The following is a 21,511-nucleotide window of genomic DNA, read 5'->3' on the forward strand; positions in this document are numbered from 1 at the left end:
TAAAAAGGTGAAGTTCAAATTGAAATAACAGAGAAGTTCGGAGTTTATTAAAACCTAGGATTTACCTGTTCAAAAAATAAAAAACACAACACCATTTTTTGCACTTTTAAAAACAACTCATAAACGAAAAAATGGTTGCTAGAAGTTCAAGTGCTCGGCGAGGAAAAGTTCAAAAAATTCTCGTGAGAGAGGTTCACCGTATATTTAGATGTCCAAAATACATTAAAAAAACCTGTTGTTTCTTGTGTTTTAAAATAATTCTCTCAAACCAGAGAGAAGTTCAAAGTGATAACAACCGGAATTTCACGTACTACATGGTGTGTATTTCATATAAGCAAAAATACAATAAAGTGAAACAGAGTGAAGTTCAAACAGACATGCCCGAGAAGTTCAACTACTTCACGCAGTGCATTTCCTTTTGCGATGAAGGCAAAAATCATGATCTCGCCATTTTCTAAATTACTTGAAAATGACTGGAATATCATTTGTGTAAGTTCAAGTACTCGGTCGGAGAAAGTTAAAAAAATATTGTGAGAGAGGTTTGTACAAAAAGAATATCATTTGTGTAACACTAATGAATGGATGAGAAAATTACAAACGAAAATACGTCATAGAAGTTCAACTACTACGCTGAATGAATTTCACAAGAAAAACTTTTAAAATCATCGCGAGTATGAAAAGATGATCAACACGGAAAACTTGAGTGTTTACAGCAGCTTTCCATCGGTATATCACCTGCTCAATTCCGGTGAATGGATGGAGAGCTACTTGCAGTGGTTGGAGATCTACGAGAAAAAACACGTGAAAAACATAGTGAAGTTCAAGCACACACGCTGAGAAGTTCAAGTTCTTCACGTGGTGCATATTTGAAAAATCTGTTTCGCGATAAAGGCAGAATGCATGATCTCGCCATTTTCAAAATTACTTGAAAACGGCCAGGATTCACAGAAAACCATCAACATGAAAAAGTTTCGCATTTTCCATAGATTTTCAGCGGTATATTATTTGCCCCATTCCGATAATGTTTGTAGAAATTATGGCAAAAATACATTTTTAATCATTTTCAAAATTGACATAAGACCGTAATGAATTATGAGAAACAATATATACAAAACAGTTTCGCTTTTCTTCAAGCTTTCCAACGCCATATCATTTGCTGCATTTGGACGTACGGTTAAAAAATTAGCTCGAAAATACAAACTCGGTGAAACTTGTACCATTTTCTAAATTACTTTCAAACCATTCAAAATTAGAAAAAACTTTTAACATAAAAATTAGCGCATTTTCATAAGCTTTCCAACGCCATATTATTTGCCTCAATTGGATTAGCCGTTTAGAAATGACATCGAAAATACAAACTCGGGTGTGGTTTGTGAAATTTTAGATTTTCCGAATTACTCTTTAACCGTAGGGAATTAGAGAAAACTTTAAACATGTGGAAGGAGCGGTTTTGCAGCAGCTTTCCAACGCCATATTATTTGCCTCATTCTGATAAACGGTTTAAAAATGCGATCAAAAATATGATTCACGTTTTTTGTATGAAGAAAAAACGGTTTTCAAAACTGCTCTTAAACCGCTTACATTTTGTCAAAAATTTAACTTGGGTCATGATACTGATGTCAATAGCTATCCAACGGTATATCGCAAGCCCCATTTGGACACCTTTTAGCTGAAGTTCAACCTAGTACTCGGGGAAGGTCAGGCGCGTTACTCGGGAAGTTCATGTTGTGATCAGAATATTATTTTGATCCCGTGATCAGAATAATGTTTATGTGTGTGTGTGTGTCTATATATACTATTCATCACCCAGGGTGCAAAATAAATCATTCTTCATCCGAGGTGATTTTACGATCATTTCATAATTAAATTATGTTTGGAATTCAAATAGTTACATTCCTATTGATTCACTATGTAAAATTTGACAAAAGAAAATAAAAATATAGGTCATAAGACGAGAAAATTTGCAGTTTAAGTGTATTTTACACTGTGTTTTTACGCTTGTAATTTTACATAACATAAAATATTTTTTACTACAATTATATATTTTCTTATGATCTCTTTTTATGTCGAAAATAAAACAAAATTTACGGAACGTAAAATTACACTGCATTGATGGTAAAATAGAGGGGGGGTGAAGAAAACTATTCCTCAATCAGGATGACGAATAGAGAGAGAGAGTAACACTATTCTAATTTGAGGATTAGAATAATTATTAGATTAGAATAGTTATTCTTATCATAGCTCACCCTATATAGGCTGAGGAGGGTGTTCCCGAACCAATGGCTACCTCACAAAAAATGCACGGGATCCATCGACGGTGCGCTTCCTCCCCAACAAATGGCGCGCTTCCTCCCCCGTCTTCGGCCGTTGCGCCTCCTCCCCCATCTCTAGCCGCCGCACCTCCTCCCCAACCACCAGCGCGCGCTTCCTCCACCGTCTCTGGCCGTCGCGCCTCTTCCCCAACCACCAGCGCGCGCTTCCTTCCCTGTCTCCGGCCACCGCGCCTCCCCCCAACCATCGGCGCGCGCTTCCTCCCCGTCTTCGGCCGCCGCGCCTCCTCCCCAACCACGGGCATGCGTTTCCTTCCCCCGTCTCCGGCTGCCATGCCGCACTCACGTGCCCACACGCCCCATCCAGCCGGCGAACTACACTTGGATCCGTCCGCCGTCCACACGCGCCATCGCGTCCTATTGCTGCTCACCACCGGCCATCTTCACTTTACCACTGCTCTACTCCACGGCAGATCCTCCCCTTGCAGGCTTCCCAAGTCACTTCTGCTCCCCCTCCTACTGCCCCTGCGCCACCGGCTGCCACGACTTATCGGCATGTCAAGCAATTTGCTTGTGGCAGGTCGAATAAGTTGCTTCAGTTCAGGCGACTACGAGTGCGGAGGCCGCAGTTCTCTGGCCTGTGGAAGCGGACGAACAGGGATCGTATGGAGGCCTCAGTTCAGAGACGACGAGTGCAGATGTCGCGGTTGTCCGGCCAGATGAGCTCCTCGTGCATCACCTCCCTCTCGCACGGAGCTCTGCTCTATATCTCTCTCCTGTCTGTGTCCATTTCAGGCGTGTGTATGCTATGGTGCAGCTACTGTCGTTGCCTTTTCTCATGCGTGCACTTGCGCTGTTGGTGCTGATGCCTTCTCGTGCAGAAGCTATTCTCTCTCTCACGTGGTTGTTACCTGCCCTATGCCCTGCATCATGAACTACCATGGTGGCTCTACATCAAATAGATTGGTCCAGTGCCATTTGATTACTCTACCATCCCTCTTTAATTCAGTCAAAATTTATTGATGTTCTTTGTTGATTTAGCACTGCCATATTTCTTTCTTGCATCGCATTGCACCACAGTTGTTCGATGGAATGCGCACAAGGAATGCTCTTCCAAATTAAAACCCATGAGCATGTGGCGGCCCAACTCCGATGAGCTTGTCGACCGACGAGTCTGCTGCCGCTGATGCTACTGTTGTTTATAATTGTGTGGTTGTACGTCCATGGAAGGTCAAGTACATTTCTCGTGCTAGTTCGAACAAAGTGCAGTGCCAGCACAGCCGCCGTCGGCTAGAATGCCATATATATTTGCTTTATGCTAGAGCGTCGAGCAAAGCAAGTTGCGGCTATTTTCCTATGATCATGATTCTGAATTCTTCTCCGTTGATGAGATGTGGCCGCTAACTTTGGATGCTATGGAGGAATGGATAAGATAGTGCGGCGTCTGATGCGATGGAGATGTAATGGATAACATATGGTGACTAATAAAATATTTGGGAGATGGATGAGAATAGTGTGGTTGAAAAAGGGCCACAAACATTGTATTTGTATATACCGTGGTCATCTTATTGTTTGGACTCAGTATGTTTGTGACATTGGACTAGTTTGACTTCTTTGAATATTTGAAAAACTAACGGATGCAATTGGACAAATAGTACAATTTAAAAATACATATACATGAATGAAAAACTATAAATGTTAACCGCAAGAAAGGAAAAACTATAAATGTTTATTCTTGGCACTGTCCGTGCAGTAAAAGCAGTGGTTTAGTCTATGAGCAACAAAAAATTGGAGAGCTTCATGTACAAGAATCAAGAGAGGTCGCAGTTGAGAAAGCGAGAAGTATGACTTAAAATAATAGATTAGTTCAATTTTAATAAAGAGATATAGATTTTCCCGTTTCTAAAAGAAACCAAGTTCGAACTAAACTAATGGAGTAGTTCGATCTTAATTAAAAATTCAGATTTTGCCTGTTTCATCGTCAAATAAAGTTCAAACTAAAAAGAGAACCTAGTACGAATTAAAAAGGCAACAATTCAAAAAAGTTTATAACAAACGAATTCCCCTCTTTTGGATTTTTTAGTGAAGTTCACATTATAAAAACGAAACCATTCAAAAAAGTTTATACAAAATGATTTTCCTCATTTGAAAGAAACCTAGAAGGTCAAACTCAAAAAATAGAGCGGTTTGACATTTACTAAAAAACATATGATTTTTTCCCATTACTAAAATAAATAAAACCAAGAAGTCCAAATTAAAAAATGGAGCAGTTTAATGTTTATACAAAATTCAGATTTTTTTTTCACTATTAAATAATGAAAAACAAGACGTTCAAACATAAAAAACAAGAAGTTTAAAATTTAAAAATAGAGCAGTTCAAAATTCATAAAAAAAGATTTTTACCGTTTCTAAATAAGAAAACTCTAGAAGTTCAAATTTAAATAATAGATTGGTTCAATATTTATTACAAAACTAGAATTTTCTGTTACTAAAAGAAATAAACCAAGAAGTTCAAATTACAAAATATAGAGCAGTTTGATATGAAGTTCAAAAAAATATGGAAGTAGTACGATGTTTATAGAAAACCAAAATTCTTTTTGTTTCTAGGAAAAATAAAAGTGTGAAGTTCAATTTTTTTTAAAAAAATTTGATGCCTATTTGAAAAATAATTCTAAAAATAAATAAGAAGTTCAAATTAAAATAACATAGAAGTTCGAAGTATATAAAAAAACTCAGATTTGTTGCAAGAAGTTCACGTGCACCTTCGTGTACGGTTCAGAATTTATATTGCGGGACGTCCAACCTTAAATTACATGTTTGAAAATGGCAAAAAATGACGTTTGACCTTCAATTGCATGTAATTCGATGTATACACACAAATGTGACAGAAGTTCATAGTGAAAACAACGAGAAGTTCAAGTAATGAAAGGAATGCATTTCAGGTGAGAATAAAAATATAGAAAAATAAAAGCTTAAAAGGTTTGTTAAAAGAAGTTCAAGTTCTTTGTCCGGGGAAGTTCAAAATTTCTTGCGAGAGAGGTTCACCTTGTATTTCCATGTTCAAAAACATTTTTTTATTTTTTTAAATAATTCTCTCAATCCACAAAGAAAATCAGTATATTATTTGGGAGCATTTGATTTAAAAAAAACAAAAATCTAAATTATAAAAATGGAAAAAATTCATGTACTACATGGTATGTGTTTAATATGAGGAAAATGAATAAAAAGGCAAGGTCCAATTTTTTTGTTATAAGTTCAAGTCCTCAGTTCGAGAAATAAAAAAAATCATTGTGAGAGAGGTTTGTATAAAAGGAATATCATTTGTGTAACACCGGCGGAATGGATGAAAAAATTGCAATCGAAAATACATCACAGAAGTTCAACGTGAAAACAGCAAGAAGTTCAACTACTACACTGAGTGAATTTCAGATGAAAAACTTTTAAATCGTCACGAGTATGAAAAAATGATCAACACGGAAAAGTTGCATGTTTACAGCAGCTTTCCATTGGTATATCACTTGCTCAATTTCGGTGAGTGGATGGAGACCTACGAGCAAAAAAAAGGACGTGAAAAAATATTAAGAAATAAAACTAGAAAGTCCATATTAAAAAGATGGAGAAGCTCGATAAGCGCTTCAAAATTTCATAAAAAAGATTAAGAAATAAACTAGGAAGCCCATATTAAAAATATGGGAAAGTTCGATTATTATAGAAAACTCAGTTTTTCCTCGTTATTAAAAATGGAAACAAAAAGTTCAAAAATAAAATAACAAGAAGTTCAACTTTTAAAAATAGAGCGCTTCAAAATTTCATAAAAAATTAAGAAATAAAACTAGGAAGTCCATATTAAAAAGATGGAGAAGTTCGATAATTATAGAAAACTCAGATTTTCCTCGTTATTAAAGTATGGAAACAAGAAGTTCAAAAATAAAATAATAAGAAGTTGCCGAGAAAGTTAAAAAATTTATTGTAAGAGGGGTTTGTACAAAAATAATATCATTTGTGTAACATTGACAAATGGATGAGAAAATTGCAAACGAAAATACGTCACAAAAGTTCAACATGAAAACAACAGGAAGTTCAACTATTTCACTGAATGAATTTCAGACGAAAAACTTTTAAAACCGTCGCGAGTATGAAAAAATGATTAACTCTAGAAAGTTGCATGGTTACAACAGCTTTTCATCGGTATATCACTTGCTCAATTCCGGTGAGTGGATAGAGAGTTGCGAGCAAAAAAAGTATGTGAAAAACAGAGTGAAGTTCAAGTAGATATGCTGAAAAGTTCACGTTCTTCACGCGATGCATTTTCGATGAATCTGTTTCACGATAAAGGCAGAACGAATGATCTCGCCGTTTTCGAAATTACTTGAAAACGGCTAGGAATTAGAGAAAACCATCAACATGAAAAAGTTTCGCATTTTTCGTAGCTTTTCAACGGTATATTATTTGCCCAATTCCGATAAATTTTGAACAAATTACGGCGAAAATACATTTTAGCCATTTTCAAAATTGAGTTAAAACCATAAAGAATTGGGAGAAACAATATATACCAGAAAGTTCCGCATTTCCTCAAGCTTTCTAACGCCATATCATTTGCTGCATTCGGACACACAGTTAAAAAATTAGCTCAAAAATACGAACTCTATGGAACTTATACCGTTTTCTAAATTACTTTTAAACCGTTCGAAATTAGAAAAATCTTTTAACATGAAAAAGTAGCGCATTTTCATAAGCTTTCCAACGTCATATCATTTGCCTCAATTGGATAAGCCGTTTAGAAATGGCATCGAAAATACGAACTCGGCTGTTCGGGTTACAAAATTTTACGATTTTCCAAATTACTCTTTAACCATAGGGAATTAGAGAAAACTTTCAACATGTGGAAGGAGAGGTTTTGCAACAACTTTCTAACGCCATATTATTTGCCTTATTCCGATAAACGGTTTAGAAATGCGATCGAAAATACCATTAACGTTTTTTGTATGAAGAAAAAATGAGTTTCAAAATTGCTCTTAAACCGTTTACATTTTACCAAAAATTTAACTTGGATCATGATACTGGTGTCCATAGCTTTCCAACGGTATATCGCAAACCCCATTTGGACAATGTTGATGGAAGTTCAACTTAGCATTGGGAGAAGTTCAGGTCGAACAACTGAGGCAGTAAAATTGCAAAAAACGCAATTTCATCACAACCCGAGAACAAAATCCGCCAACGAGCAAAATTCCAATTTAAAACCGGTATTTAGTTGCTAAAAAACGTTTCTAGATTGCACTAACATCATATAGAACACGACTAATCAGAATAATTCGCGGGGAAGCCACGATTGCGAAGATAGCCCGAAGGTCGGGTTCGTACAGAGAAAAGTTCAGGCGCGTTACTCAGGCAGTTCAGGTTATAATCAGAATATTATTCTGACCCCGTGATCAGAATAGTGTTATTTCTTAGCTTGCGCGCATTATTTCTTAGAGTACGCTCCGGCCAATCTGACCCAACCGGCGAGTCTGTGCTAATTAGCCCAAAGGGCGCACCAGGAAAAATCCACCGTAACTATTTACGACCAATGTTGGTCCACGCGATTCGCCAAGCCCTCGTTTCTCCAGAATAAACAATAGTAATGTGTTACAATCACCATGCACTAACACATGGACAGACCATAGTAACATCGTAAAAGAGCCCAACCTAGCCGTTAATTCCTATCTTAGTAATTGGGTTGTAGAAAGTATTCTCTTCGTTCCAAATTACTCGTCGCAGTAATGGATATATGTAGAACTAAAATACATCTAGATACATCTATACCTGCGACAAATAATTCGAAACGGAGGGAGTAGTAATGATGTTATCATCTTTTTCAATGAAAAGTGCACATACAGTAATGCATTACTACATATCAGGCTTCTTTTACTAGGTTTAACATGCACCAGGATCGAAGCACCTTTTTTTTGTTGGTAAAAAAATCTTTTATTACCATCCACTCCATCTTTTTTACTACTGACAATTAGTGAGCATGCAGTAATTTGTGACTACATGTTAGCAAGGCTTTACTTCCTTTAGGAATCAGACCATCGATAATTCATCGCTTGGTAAATAACTTTCGTCCATTACCATGTATATTATCCCCATTACTGCCAACGAATATTGACCTAAGAATCGGGATGCAACGGACCACACATGGTAACCAAATACATGTTGTACATTTTCATAAACATTGGAAACATTTTTCTCATACATGTTGTACATTTTCATAAACATTAGAGACATTTTTATAGACACTTAACATTTTTTAAATGAATGATTAGCATTCTTTCGAACACATGTTTTTGAACATTGTTGTTCTGTGTTTATTTTTTTGAAATATTTCTTGAAACATTTTTTTTAAGTTGCACCTACATTTTTCAACACTGCACAAACATTTTCGCGCGAAAGCTATGTTTCTTATTTGAAAATATAACAAAAAGTAAAAAAAAAGAAAAGAGAAAAAAAGGAAAATAAAAATAAAAACAAAATCAAGGAACTAACTAAGGAAGCGAACAAATTAAGTGCTACTGGGCTAAGTGGCTAACCCATTATCACGCCGCCTTACGCAAGCGAAGGATTTGTTTCGCTTGGAGTGAGAGACGGTTGCGCCCGGGAGGCTGAAGCCAGCCTCACGCACTCTGCTGCCTACAGGAGCCGGTGATGGGCCAATCTAGTAGGGACTTGGTTTGGTGACCCTGAGGTCATTCATGATGCCATCATGCTAATTGTCTTTTTTTTCACTGTTTTCCATTTATATTTTCAGTTTAACTTTAAATGAATATATGTTTAAAATATACTTAAAGATTTTAGAAAAATCATGAAATTTAAGAATGTTAAAATAGTAAAAAAATGTTGAAAGCTTTTAAGAAAAATGTTCGTGACAATGAGAAAATATTCATGTCTTTCGAAAAATGTATGTGATTTATTTAACTGTGTGTACAATGAAAAAAAGTTTTAATGATTTAAAAAATGTTTCGTACCACTAAACAAATGTACAAAACTATTCAGATAAATATTCTCATGTTTGAAAGAAATGTTAATGACATTTAAAAAATGTTTATACAAATGCAAAAATATGTGTGTGCAAGTTTTAAAAATGTATGCCACCATTTAATAAATATACGTGACATTTTAAAGAAATATTCGTGTGTTTCAAAATAATATTTACGACATTTAAAACAATGTTTATATAATTTTAAAAAATGGTATAATTTCAAATTATTTATTGCCATTAAAAATGAATGGGACATTTTAGATAAATATTCTTGTGTTTCAAAAAAAATATTGTGTCATTTTCAGTATTGTTTATACAATGTAAAACAATGTTCACATAGTATAAAGTAATGCTTATTGTCATTAGAAAATATACCAACACATATTTGGGAAACTATTACCATGTATCCAAGAAAGTTTGTGAAATATATATATTAAAAAATGTGCATCAGTTGTTTAAAATATGTCCAGTGTGTATTAAAAATATTTAACGGGTGCACTAAAAAATTAAAATGTGTACTAAAAAATAGAAATGTGTTAAAGAAAGAAAACTGATAAAACCCAAAAAAAAATTAACAAAACACAGATGTAGGAAACCAAGAGAGAAACAATACACCCAAAATACTCCCTCCGTCCTAAAATAATTGACTCAATGTTGTACTAATTTTGTATCAGAGTTAGTACAAAGTTGAGTCACTTATTTTATGACAGAGGAAGTATCAAGAAAGAAAGAGAAACCAAAAAAATGGTGAAACAACAAAGAAAACAGAAGTATAACGAAGGCAAAATAAAAAAACAAAGAAGAAACAAGGAAAACCAAAGAAAAATAAATAAAAGAAAGCAGAAAGGAAAATAATAGAAAAAAATAAAAGAGAAAACGGAAGGAACGAAGCAGCAATCAGACCCGAACGAACGAACGAACGGACACGTTATTGGTCCGGCCCATACACGTTGGTGCTGCAGGGCTTTGCGGGCGTGACAGACGCTATACTGGCTATAAGCGGGATATATGATTCGCGGAGTCCGATAATCTATGCACCAGCTGCACCAAGGACTTGTGCGCCACTCGATGAAGAGGCCAGATCAACCAACGAGATGGGCTACTGCTGCATTCTACTCCTTCTGTTTTTAAATATAAGTTTTTTTAGAGATTCCACAAATGACTATATATGAAACAAAATGAGTGAATCTACACTCTAAAATATGTCTACATATATTCGTATGTTGCATTCCATTTGAAATGTCTAAAAAAATCTTATTTAAAAACGGACGGAGTACATAATTGTACTATAATTGTATTTAGCGAACTGAACATAACATCGCTCCAAACCCAACGCAAGCATCTCTCTCCCATCATTTCTGTTATTTTATTCTGTTGGTGCCTGCTAAATATTGTGATGCCAAATATCTGCATGGTGTTATGTATTTTTGCTGTTAAAAATGCAAGTTTGCCACCACCGAATAGTTATGTGCCCACTAAAAATATAGTTATGTGCTTGTGTCAATGCAATCTTCACATCATGAATTATGTCAATTAAAGCATCATTAAAGCTATGCAATATTAATGCCATGTTTTCGGGTCTTAAATATGTATTGTCTTAACATCTACTCTCCCCGTTCCAAAATAGATGACTCAACTTTGTACTAACTTTGTATTAAAGTTAGTACAAAATTGAGTCATCTATTTTGAAATGGAGGGAGTACTATCTATATATACATCTATATCTATACCAACATAAAAAGACTGAAAGGGGCATATCCAATTAATCTCGACCATCAAATCATGTCAATCCAACGACCTAGACTGATTCAATGTCGAGCGCTCAACACGTTTAGCGTACAGTTAATTTCATGCCAAATATAGTGCTAATCACATAATAACATGCAAATAATATCCTACTTAATATCCGCATGTACTTAATATACTTCTAAATTAACGTGCATTGCACATACACATTGACTAATCTACAATAATGTGTCTAGCATGTTGTCAGAACATTTATTTACAAAAATGTAAATAGTACACGTGCAATAAGAAGTTCGCACAATTTGACTAGATAAAGATATGTGAAATGAAATCGTCATGTTTTTAGCATTCATGCAAACTATTGGAACAAAGTACAGAGTGGTAATGCACGGGAGAGCTAGCTAGCTTTAACAAAGCAGTTTTTGCACCATTATGTATAATATGATGACCATTACACAATTATGCTAGGGCCTTATGCAAATGTGTCGGTAGCCTATCTTGTAGCTGATCTTGTCCTTTTGCCTCCATCAAACAGTCCATAAGCGACTGGTGCATCTATTGCACCGGTTCGGTTGATGCATAGGATATGTTCTTACACTCTTTCCCGATTGAGAAGAATTGAGAGTTGTTGCGGAAAGTGCACGTATCCTGAAAGATAAGAGTGTTTCTATGGCACCTAGCTAAATAGTTGCGGTCCATGGTAGATGTATTGCAAGATAGGAATAGGGAGAAGGGAATAGGTGCCATTTTTTGGTCTTGCTAACTAATGGAAGCACTCGTTGTTATAGTGTAATATGGTAGAAGCGTATGCGCCTTAGTCAAGGATGACACCACATATTTCATGTATTGTACGCAAGAACCGACTGTCAGGGAGTAGCTATTCACGATGGTCTCCGAACTCAGGCACACTGACCATCTATATTTACTAGTGACTCTGTGAGCATGCTCGTCGAATGATGACCAATGAAGATATTTTTCAAAGTCCACTCCCAACTAAGTGCTTCGTCGATCAGTTATAGCTGATTTGGAGGTTACTAGAAGGCAAAAGAATGTTGCTCCTAAAGTACACACCGCCGGACCCGAGCACCCATGGGGTGGATCACCCCACTCATGGAAAGGGCTAAGCATAATGTTGATGCTGGTGAGGCAAAGAACAACATCTTTGGATTGGTGGTGGCATGTGATTGTAGTGGAGCATACTTGGGGTCCCTCGTCACTTCTCGTTCAGGGGGTGACTGACCTAGAGATCCTGAAGTCGATGGTGTGACGAGAAGCTCTGGCTCTCACGACAGATTTGGGGTTACATAAAATCACAACCACGACTAACTGTTTAGAGGTGGGGATGAAATTGAAGACTGTTGATATGAACTACTATGTTCACGTAATTCTTGTGATTAGGAAGCGGGCAAAAAATTCAGGAGATTTCATTTATTCATGAGGACGGAGCTTTAAAAATGGAAGCTCACATGATAATACGCTCCGTCCTCCGGTTGCAGGTTGGTCGCCGTGTCTGCTGACAGAATTATCCGTTGGGCTTTCTATACTTTACAACATCTTGAGTTAATAAAGTTCCAACATTCCGCTGAAAAAGTGAACCTGATCCACAATTCAGACTCCAGATTTCCATTTTAAATAGATTTAAGATGTATTAGTCACTTCAGAAACACGAGGAAGAAAAGAACATAATTGCAATGTCATTAGCCTTTGATTATCTAAGAATAAAAACTACATTATCTACACTAGAAGGGCCATTTTAGTTAACAATATTCCCCTAATGAGATCGCAGAGAGTCACTTAGGAAAGGAGTATGTGTTATAATGGTGCAAATCAAACATCTGGAGAAGTCCTGCAATATGAAATATACGCTTAGTAACCAAAGAACGAAAGAATCATTGTGACTTTATTCGTTTCTTCTTGGCGGCATCAAATGTGTGTTTATTTACCCACGAGTACACTCCTACGCATTATTCACTGTTCTAAGGTGGCATAGGCAGATCTACTGCGGAGATCATGCCCCACCGGTCAATTTGCAAAAATATAACCATACCTTTCACACATGCCACCTAATATTTGGGTGAAATAGGCAAGGAAATGAGAAATAAACACCACTCAGCTCAGATTTATTTTGGATGTTTTCTTATACATCTTCTACTATCTACTACTACTTATGAAAGCGCGAGTTTGGTGAATCCAAATGATCTGAGCGATCCAACCATCTATACCCAACGTCTCACGTTGCTTCAATGATGTATTCATCACATCATCAATAATTTGGAAATGCGTTAATTGCATTAATTGAAATTGGAAACAACATTAGTTGCACTGAAAGCAATTAATCTTGGAATCAACATCAGTTGTAGTTAATCTAGGAAATAATATTACCGTCAAACTGGTCGTGCCTTGCATGTATACGATTACTTTTTTTCTTGAAGCTCATGAGCACGATTACTAACACTCCTTCAAGTAAGACACATGGGCACATTTCTACAATAAAATTTCAAGACCTTTAAAACCTTTAAATGTATATGGCATATGGCTCTCAGATTTGTCAAGGTCCACATTCAATTTTTTTTCCTCACCCTAACCTCAGCATCGATCAGTCACCAAAATATATTCTTCGTAATCTAGAAAAGTTATAGGAAAGCTTCATTTGGTCCTTATCCTTGGTCGGCATTTGTACTTACCAGTCTCCAAAATGAAATCTTATCATGTTCTCGGTATAAAGATCATTCTACATATTTTTCAAGAACACCACATTCTACATTTTTCATGAGTGGGATCCATAATGATCCAAGGTTCCCTTTGTTCATTCTTCTACGGTGTATTTGTAAGAGTCTATCATTACAATGATCAAACTGATCAATTCTCTGCAGTGAATCAGCTAGTAGTAAAAACTAATTTAACAGGACCATCTTTCATATAATGAACATGCACAGAAACCAACCCTAAACCACATTATCCATGCAAGCAATGCGGGCATACACCTACACACTCACTTACCTTGTCAATCACAATGCATCCCGCACGTCGCCTAGCTCACGACGGTGCCCACGCTGAGGCGAAAACAACGTTGTGCCCCTTCCACGTGAGCATGAGGTCGTCGTCCTCCCGCTTCATCCCCCACCCGGCCGCGTGCTCGTTCAACATTGTCCTTATCTCCCCGGCCGCCTCCTCGCCGAACGCCACCGCCCGGAACCCCGCGCCGCGCATCCTTTGCCCCCACCTCGCCCGGTCCTCCTGCCGCTCCACCCTGTCCACCCCTTCCTGCGCCAGAACGTTCTCCACCTTCCACCCGACCTCCGCCTCGTACCACCGCCGCTGCTCGCTCCCCTTGGGCAGGAAGGTGTCCACGGCGTCGTACGGGATCCACAGGAAGTTGAACGCCGCCCGGAGCCTCCCCACCACGTCCCCCGCCGTGAAGTCGGCATCCTCTTCGGCCACGACGACCAGCGTTGGGTCGAGGGTTCGGATGGACTTGAGGAGCATGGTCCGGAGCGAGACCGACTGTGTCAGGCTCACCGACCCGGCCGTCTCGTCGGGCACGGTGTGCAGCAGCATGTGGCAGTTGACGATGAGCGCCTCGGTGCCGTCCGAGACCAGCTGCTGCACCCGGAGCTGGTCGACTAAGGAAGTCAAGGCGTCGGCCGGCGAGGTGGGCACCATCCGGAAGTCCATTGTCACGTTGCGGGATCGCGCGAAGTTGACAAGCTTCGCGCCGAGCTCGTCGTAGGACATGTCGAGCGCCGGCGGTGGCCCGCTGCACCCGACATCAGAGACGGTGAGCCGGAGTATCGGGGGCCCCTCGGCGCGGCTGGCGAGCATGTCGATGAGGGTCGGCATCTGCATGCAGTGCGTCGTGCTGAGGTCGACGACGTGCACGACGGAGAAGCCCTCCACGGCCTCAAGGATGGCGTGGTTGGCGGCCATGTAGCCGAACCGGTGCCACGGCGTGAGGTCGACGAAGCTAGCGAGCTCGACGGCCGTGAAGCGGTGCACGTGGAGCGCGGCCGACTCGACCGCGGCGGCCACGGCCGCGGTCACCGCCTTGCAGGCCCCCGTCCTGGAAGCGCGCGCGACGAGCGCGCAGAGGAACGCCGCGGTGAGCCGCTGGTTGGAGTCCCCGTCGGCGGGGGCGATGTTGTTGAGCACCCAGAGGATCTGCTGCGTGAGCGTGGCGTCGTTGGCCTCGATGGCGTTGGCGCAGTGCACCAGAAGCTGCTCCATGCAGCCGGCGCTGTTGAGGTTCCCCAGGGAGATCTTGGAGGAGGGCGGCAGCGTCGGGAACAAGCTCCCGGCAGCCGGCCACGGGCGTGCCCTCGGCGCGCCGACGTCAAGGAAGAGCCCTAGCCCTAGCCCGTGGTGCCCATTAGGGTAGAGAGGCGGTGCAGTCACTGCAGCATGGGTGAACTGCATCATGTAGGGGGGTCGCGAGGTGGGTGGAATGGAAGGCAACAAATTTGCGGCGCTGCGGCGATGATTAGAAAAGAGCAAAGAGGCAGAGCTAGTACACGTCCAGCAGTTTGAGGAGCGGATTTGGTGCTTGTACAAGGCATATATAGAGGGCTGTGCACTCGCTCGCCCGAATCGGAGATACAACCTACAGCTACATACACGTGCTTTCCCTATGCCAATAGAACTTTGGGAACGCGTATCAAAGGGGAAACCGAGGGAGACGGAGAATGGAGAGAGCTTGATTGATTCATCAAGTACGTACGTACAGGGAATATTTCAGTCGAGGGATTTGTATTTAGCTAGCTGGCTAGAAACCATCTGGAGCTGGAAGAAAGGGCAGGGAAATTAAAATCTGTGTTCCATGTATGTACCATGAAACAGGATCGAGATCTAACAGCACTATTTTATGCAACTAGCTAGAAGGAATCGACAGGGTGATTAATAAGCACATGTACGTAGTACATGCATGCTTGATATCGATCGACTAGCTAGCAGCTCCGCTGGTATTTGAATCCAAGAGTGAAAGCTGGGGGGAATTGTGCTTGTGGGTCTGTAGTAGTAACTTGTAAGCTGGAGGAGAAACAGGTGCGCGAGAGATCGAGAAGAAGGGGAGGGGAAAGCAGGAGGAAGGTTTACCGGTCACAACTCAAGGTCCATAATTGTAGACGGAATTTTGTGGTCGTTTGTTGGATTGTTGTGGATGGGCACAGCCTTATAGAGTGCTATTAGTCTACTGCAATTATCAGGATAGCACCATGTTACAATAGTTTAATAGTACTAGCTTAGGTAGTACTCCCTTCGTTCAAAAATGCGAGTATAAGACATACTCCCTCCGGTCTTTTTTACTCTGCATATTAGAATTCTCTGAAGTCAAACTTCACAAAGTTTGACCGTATTTATATGAAAAAATATCAACATTTGCCATGCTAAAGTTATACAATATGAAACTTTAAGTCATGACACATCTATTGATATTGATTTCAGATTGTGAATGTTGATACTTTTTTCTATAAAGTTGATCAAACTTTACGAGGCTTGACTTCAGTCAAATCTTATATGCGAACTAAAAAGGACCGGAGGAAGTATATCTTTGAATCTGACATATATATATATATATATATATATATATATATATATATATATATATATATATATATATATATATATATAAGCACGTTTTAGTTTGTTTGTTGGCTCATTCATTCCGTATATAATCTATATTAAAATATTCAAAACATCTAATATTTATGAAGGGAGGAAGGGAGGAAGTACTTCCTCCGTTTTTATTTACTCTGCATATTAAGTTTGACTGAAGTTAAACTTCATAAAGTTTGACCATGTTTATAAAAAAATTATGAATATTTACAATAACAAATCTATATGATATGAAAGTATATTCAATAATGAATCAAACAGTATTGATTTGTTATTGTATATGTTAGTACTTCGGTCTATAAACTTTATCAAAGTTAATAAGGTTTGATTTTGACCAAAACTAATATGCGAAGTAAATAAAAACGGAGGGAGTAGTGTTGTCACCTGGTAAATATCACGTACTCCCTCCGTCCAAAATTACTTGTCGCAGAAATAAATAAAAACAAATGTATCTAGAACTAAAATACATATCGATACATCAATTTCTCTGACAAGCATTTCGGGACAGAGTGAGTACTTTGACAATTACCTACTAACAAAATAGGAAATTATCAAATAATATTAGAGCAACTCCAATGGGGCGATCCATTTCGTCCGCCGCAGTCTGTTTGGGTCGACGCGGACAAAAGAGGAGGCCCAACACACTCACCCAAACCCAAATCAAGTCCGCTAATTTGCGCCCCAAATGTGTCGGCGCGGACGAACAGACGCCACACTCGCCTTCTCGGTGTCCGTCACATCCCCACCTGACGGTCGTCCAACTGCCCGTGGCCTTCCTGGTCAGTTTAATTTATGATCTTGGCCCACGCGCCAGCGACGGCGGTCATCCTTTTTTAAGCCGACCATGCGGCGGGGCCGTCATCATCCACTTCCAGCTAGCCCCCGTCCCCATCTAGCCACATTCTGCTCCTCCGTCGCCGGCAAATCCTAGCCACCCCAGCGCAACCAGATGGGGCTCTTCTCCGGCGCCGACAGCAGCAAGGCCAAGGGCAAGGCCCCCGCCATTCTTTTTCCCTTGGAGTTTCTCCCGCCTTTACCGGCGCCAGCTCGCTGGCCGAGGCAGCGCGTCAACGTGCCAGTGCACCAGGCGGAGTGGCACTGAGGACGCTGCCGCCGCCTAGGGCAGCGTGCCGCCTCGTAGTTTAGTTTGTTTTTAATTTTCATTAATGCAAATGTGGACGCATGGACTTTCGCCAGCCTTCGTGGGTGGCTTTAATGTTTAATTAATGTTGTTTTTATTTTAAAAATGCATGTATTCTTTTTTTTCTCTTGCCGTCAAAATGAATCGGGCCAACGTTGGGTGCATGCACCGACCCAAACACGAAAGCGAATGTTTGTGTCCGCTTGACCGACTCAAACAAACAAAAAAGAATAAAATCAGTGTCAGTTTAGGTCGGCTGTTGAAGTTGCTCTATGGCGAGAGGGCGGAGAGCGCGCGCTCACGGGCCATGGCATGATGAAATGATTTCGTCAGTTTGGAACCAGGTCCCGCATGGGACGAGGCAGCGCTAGTAATTACAGGGTCCATTCTATTTAATATTCCCATTGTTTACGAGCAGAAAGCGACTCTTTGTTTGGATTTAAACTTACACGTCCAAGCTTGGCAAAACAATCCGACCAAATAATTCTGTAGGCCAGGATGCCACTGATATTTTTGTTTTCAGAGACAGGATGCTACTGATATGTGTAGACCCAACCGCACTGATTTTTTAAAAAGAATTTTTTTCAGTTCCCCAACGGCACTGATATTTGACAGTTGTGTCTTCATGTATAGTTCCACTCTAAGTATCCCGTCAGTTTCCCCGAAAAAAAGTATTCGTTTAGTTCTTGTGAGGATATATACGATGACACTAAGAGCATTTTCAGCTGTTCAGCCTCCCAGGACGTCAAAAAAGAGCGGTCTGGGGACGAACCGGTGCTAGATCGGCCCCTGGGGGCGACGTAGCTCCCAGCCACGCCCTTAGACGCCCCTCAATCCGCGGCAAATTCAAACGTAGTCATTCCCGCTCATAAAATAGACGCCACAAATCCGGCGATCATGCGGCCACAGTTCCGCGATCGAATGAAAAGTTCGGCGTTCAAAAAGAAAGGGCGCGCGTGCAGGGCATCAGACGATGAGGTCGATCTCCGGTGTAGGCGGAGTCGGCGTGCGCGGGCTTGGCGGGCTCGGAGCTTATTTTGTGTTGGGCGACGTCGGCGTGGCTTCTGTGCTGGGCGGCGTCGGCGTGGCTTCTGTGTTGCGGGGAGTCGTAGAGGCATCATCGCTCGGGCTTGGCGGCGGCGTGGGCGTGGGAGTTGGCGGCGCCGTCGACGGCAGCTGGTTCAGGATGAGACCACGCTCCGCCAAGTACCATGCCTTGACCGCCTCATCATTGCTCTGGAGCATGTCCGCCCCGCCCAGCAGGAAAGCCAGGTCGGTGTTCCTCTTCTTCGCGGCGACGTTGGTCCGGAGTAGGTCGAGCTTGACGGCGCTGCTCGTCATCAATGCCGACCACCACGCCTCGGTCTTCTCTTCACGCAGGACGGCCCGGGCCTGTGCGTCGGCGAGGCAATGCTCGATGGACTCCTGCACCCGCGCGGTAGCCGCGTCGACGTGTTTCACCTTCTTGGCCCCTTTGTTGCCGTCCGGCCGCCCCTCTGACATGCCCGGCGTCGGCGCGTCCGGCTTGTAGGTTTTCTTGGCCTTGTCGAGGGTGCGCCGGACTTCCGCCCACTTCTCGCACTTGTCAATGCGCTTGTAAACGTGGAGGTACTTGAACTCTTGGTCGCGGTTGCCTAGGCGATACAAGGCGAACATGCGCGCCAGCTGCGCGGAGGAACAAATAGTTGGCGGGCACGCATGGCGAATAGAAGCGGGAGACCGGCATGCCGTACCTGATCCTCGACGTTGGCGCCACTCTCCGGGTGAGCGGCGATCTCCTCGACGATCCCATGCCATTTGTTGCACGCCGCCTGGATGAGCCCCCCATGGTTCATCATTGCCTTCGCCCCGCGCTGCATGTAGACGCTTTTAAAGTAGGGGTCGACGAGCTTGCGCTCGTCGAATCGGCCTTGATGCGCTCCCAGTACGTCTCGATGCTCTGGTTCGTGTCGGTGGTCGGGTCGAGGCAGATGACTTTCCACGCTTCGGCGAGACATTCCTGTTCCTTGGACGTCCACTTAATGCGTGGCTCACCGGTCCTGGCCGCCCCCTTCTTCTTCTTGCGCCTCCTCGTCGGAACAGTCGCCGGCTCCTCCTCCTCCTCCTCGTGCTCCTCCGGCTCCTCCTCGCCGTACTCGAGCTCGCCGTCCATGTCGCTGCTGAGGTCCACCGTGTCGTCCTGGGTAGCGAACCCGGGGGATGCGACGGCCGCGGCCGAGCCTGCCGCGATGATGCCGTCCATGTCGGTGTTGGTCTCGTCGGTGTCGCCGAGGTGCGACGTGGAAGCTTGTGAGAAGGGCAACGCGCCACGGCGGAGAGGGGGCGTCGGGGAGCACGCGTAAGCCGGCGGCGAGTAGTTGTATGGAGGGTACTGCACGCCGGCGAAGGCGGGTGAGGGCGTGTGCTGGGTCGGGTGTCCATGGAGGAAGGTGACGTTGGGGTTGAACCCGCCGTGCGTGTCCCCGTCGGCGTAGCCCGGCGACGGCGTGCATCCCCATAGTTGCGGCGACGACGAGAAACCGGACAGAGAGCTGGCGCTTTGCTGGCTCCAAGGTACGTACTGGGCGTGGCCGCCTGGTGGATTCATCATCCCCAAGCGAGTCGCCTCGGCCTCGCTTGGTCCGCCGCAGCAGCAGCGGCACGTGCCGCGTTGTCACGGGCCTTCTTGGCTGTTGCCCTGTTCCGCCGGTCGGCGATGACAGCCTCCCGTCGCTGAACTTCCGCCCTCCACTCGGCGCTTGTCATGCCCGGTGGCTTGGACGGCGGCGCCCTCGGCTTTCTTTGCTTTGGTTGGGTGACGGAGGCGGTCGCGGTGGTTGCAGCACGGGGGATCACGTACTTCCTCGGCGGCATGGCGACGGCTGGGAGGCGAGCGGGAGGGAGATTGACGGGAGGAAAGGAGAGCATGGGAGGGAAGTAGGGGGCGAGGGCGGGAAGAAACGGCAGGAAGAGGCTCTCGACTCGCCGATAGAGCGGCTCCACACCCCTTTTCGCTTGTGCCGGCGCTCCTAGACGCGCCCCAGCGCGCCGGGTTCGGCCTGGGTCCGCCGACACCAGTTTCGACCCGAGCCGGTGAAAAAGGGACTCCTGAGGGTGCGACTGGGCCGAATTTTAGGCGCCGACGTGGCAAAAATACCTGGAAAAAGCCTGTTAGAGCCGCGGCTGGAGATGCTCTAAACACATGAGGAAGAGGAAACTGTGCAGATGCGTCACCCCTCACATAACTTTGTTTATACTCAGCTTGTTAGGCCGAGAGCACCGGCATGTCCAGATTTACACCAAACACCCAGAACTTCTCCTTCATAAGAATTCCTCTTAGACAACCTATAGTGGGAGTAACTTCAATGGTAACAAAATGTCAAACTCAGCAAATTTGCTTAGGCTGGTCGTAATGATATGCCAACTAGATAATTTTGATGTAATGTCATAAAATTAAATGAAAAAAGAGCGTTGAGTATCATATCATGATACCGTATCTAATAAATGCTATGCTAATATGTGTCAAACATGACAATAAATAAAGTACTACATGATACTAATATATGATACTAGGGAGGTAGTATGATATGCATGATACCCCCATTACAACCAGCCTTATGTGGCAATGATTTAATAAGAAGAGAGATGAATTGAGTAACATCACACATACCAAAACAAGATGAGTCTACAAGCTTAGAAATTAAGTGTTGAATGACATTATGTTACTCCTTACTATGAAGATAGTAATATACA

General features: G+C 42.3%; 1 protein-coding gene and 2 pseudogenes across 1 annotated transcript; all 3 read right to left on the reverse strand.

The window, feature by feature from the left end:
* Positions 1-13,718: 13,718 nt before the first annotated feature.
* LOC125541302 (scarecrow-like protein 32) lies at positions 13,719-16,163 on the reverse strand. The gene has a single exon (XM_048704748.2). The coding sequence runs from the start codon at positions 15,445-15,447 to the stop codon at positions 14,068-14,070; it is 1,380 nt and encodes a 459-aa protein (XP_048560705.2). The 5' UTR covers positions 15,448-16,163; the 3' UTR covers positions 13,719-14,067.
* A 2,582-nt stretch (positions 16,164-18,745) lies between these two features.
* On the reverse strand, positions 18,746-19,435 carry LOC147984343 (uncharacterized; annotated as a pseudogene).
* Positions 19,436-19,512: 77 nt separating this feature from the next.
* Positions 19,513-20,632, reverse strand: LOC147984344 (uncharacterized; annotated as a pseudogene).
* Positions 20,633-21,511: the final 879 nt, after the last annotated feature.

This window comes from Triticum urartu, chromosome 2A (assembly GCF_056163025.1).
Source record: "Triticum urartu cultivar PI428250 chromosome 2A, HENAU_Tu73, whole genome shotgun sequence".
In the NCBI taxonomy this organism is placed as follows: Eukaryota; Viridiplantae; Streptophyta; class Magnoliopsida; order Poales; family Poaceae; genus Triticum; species Triticum urartu.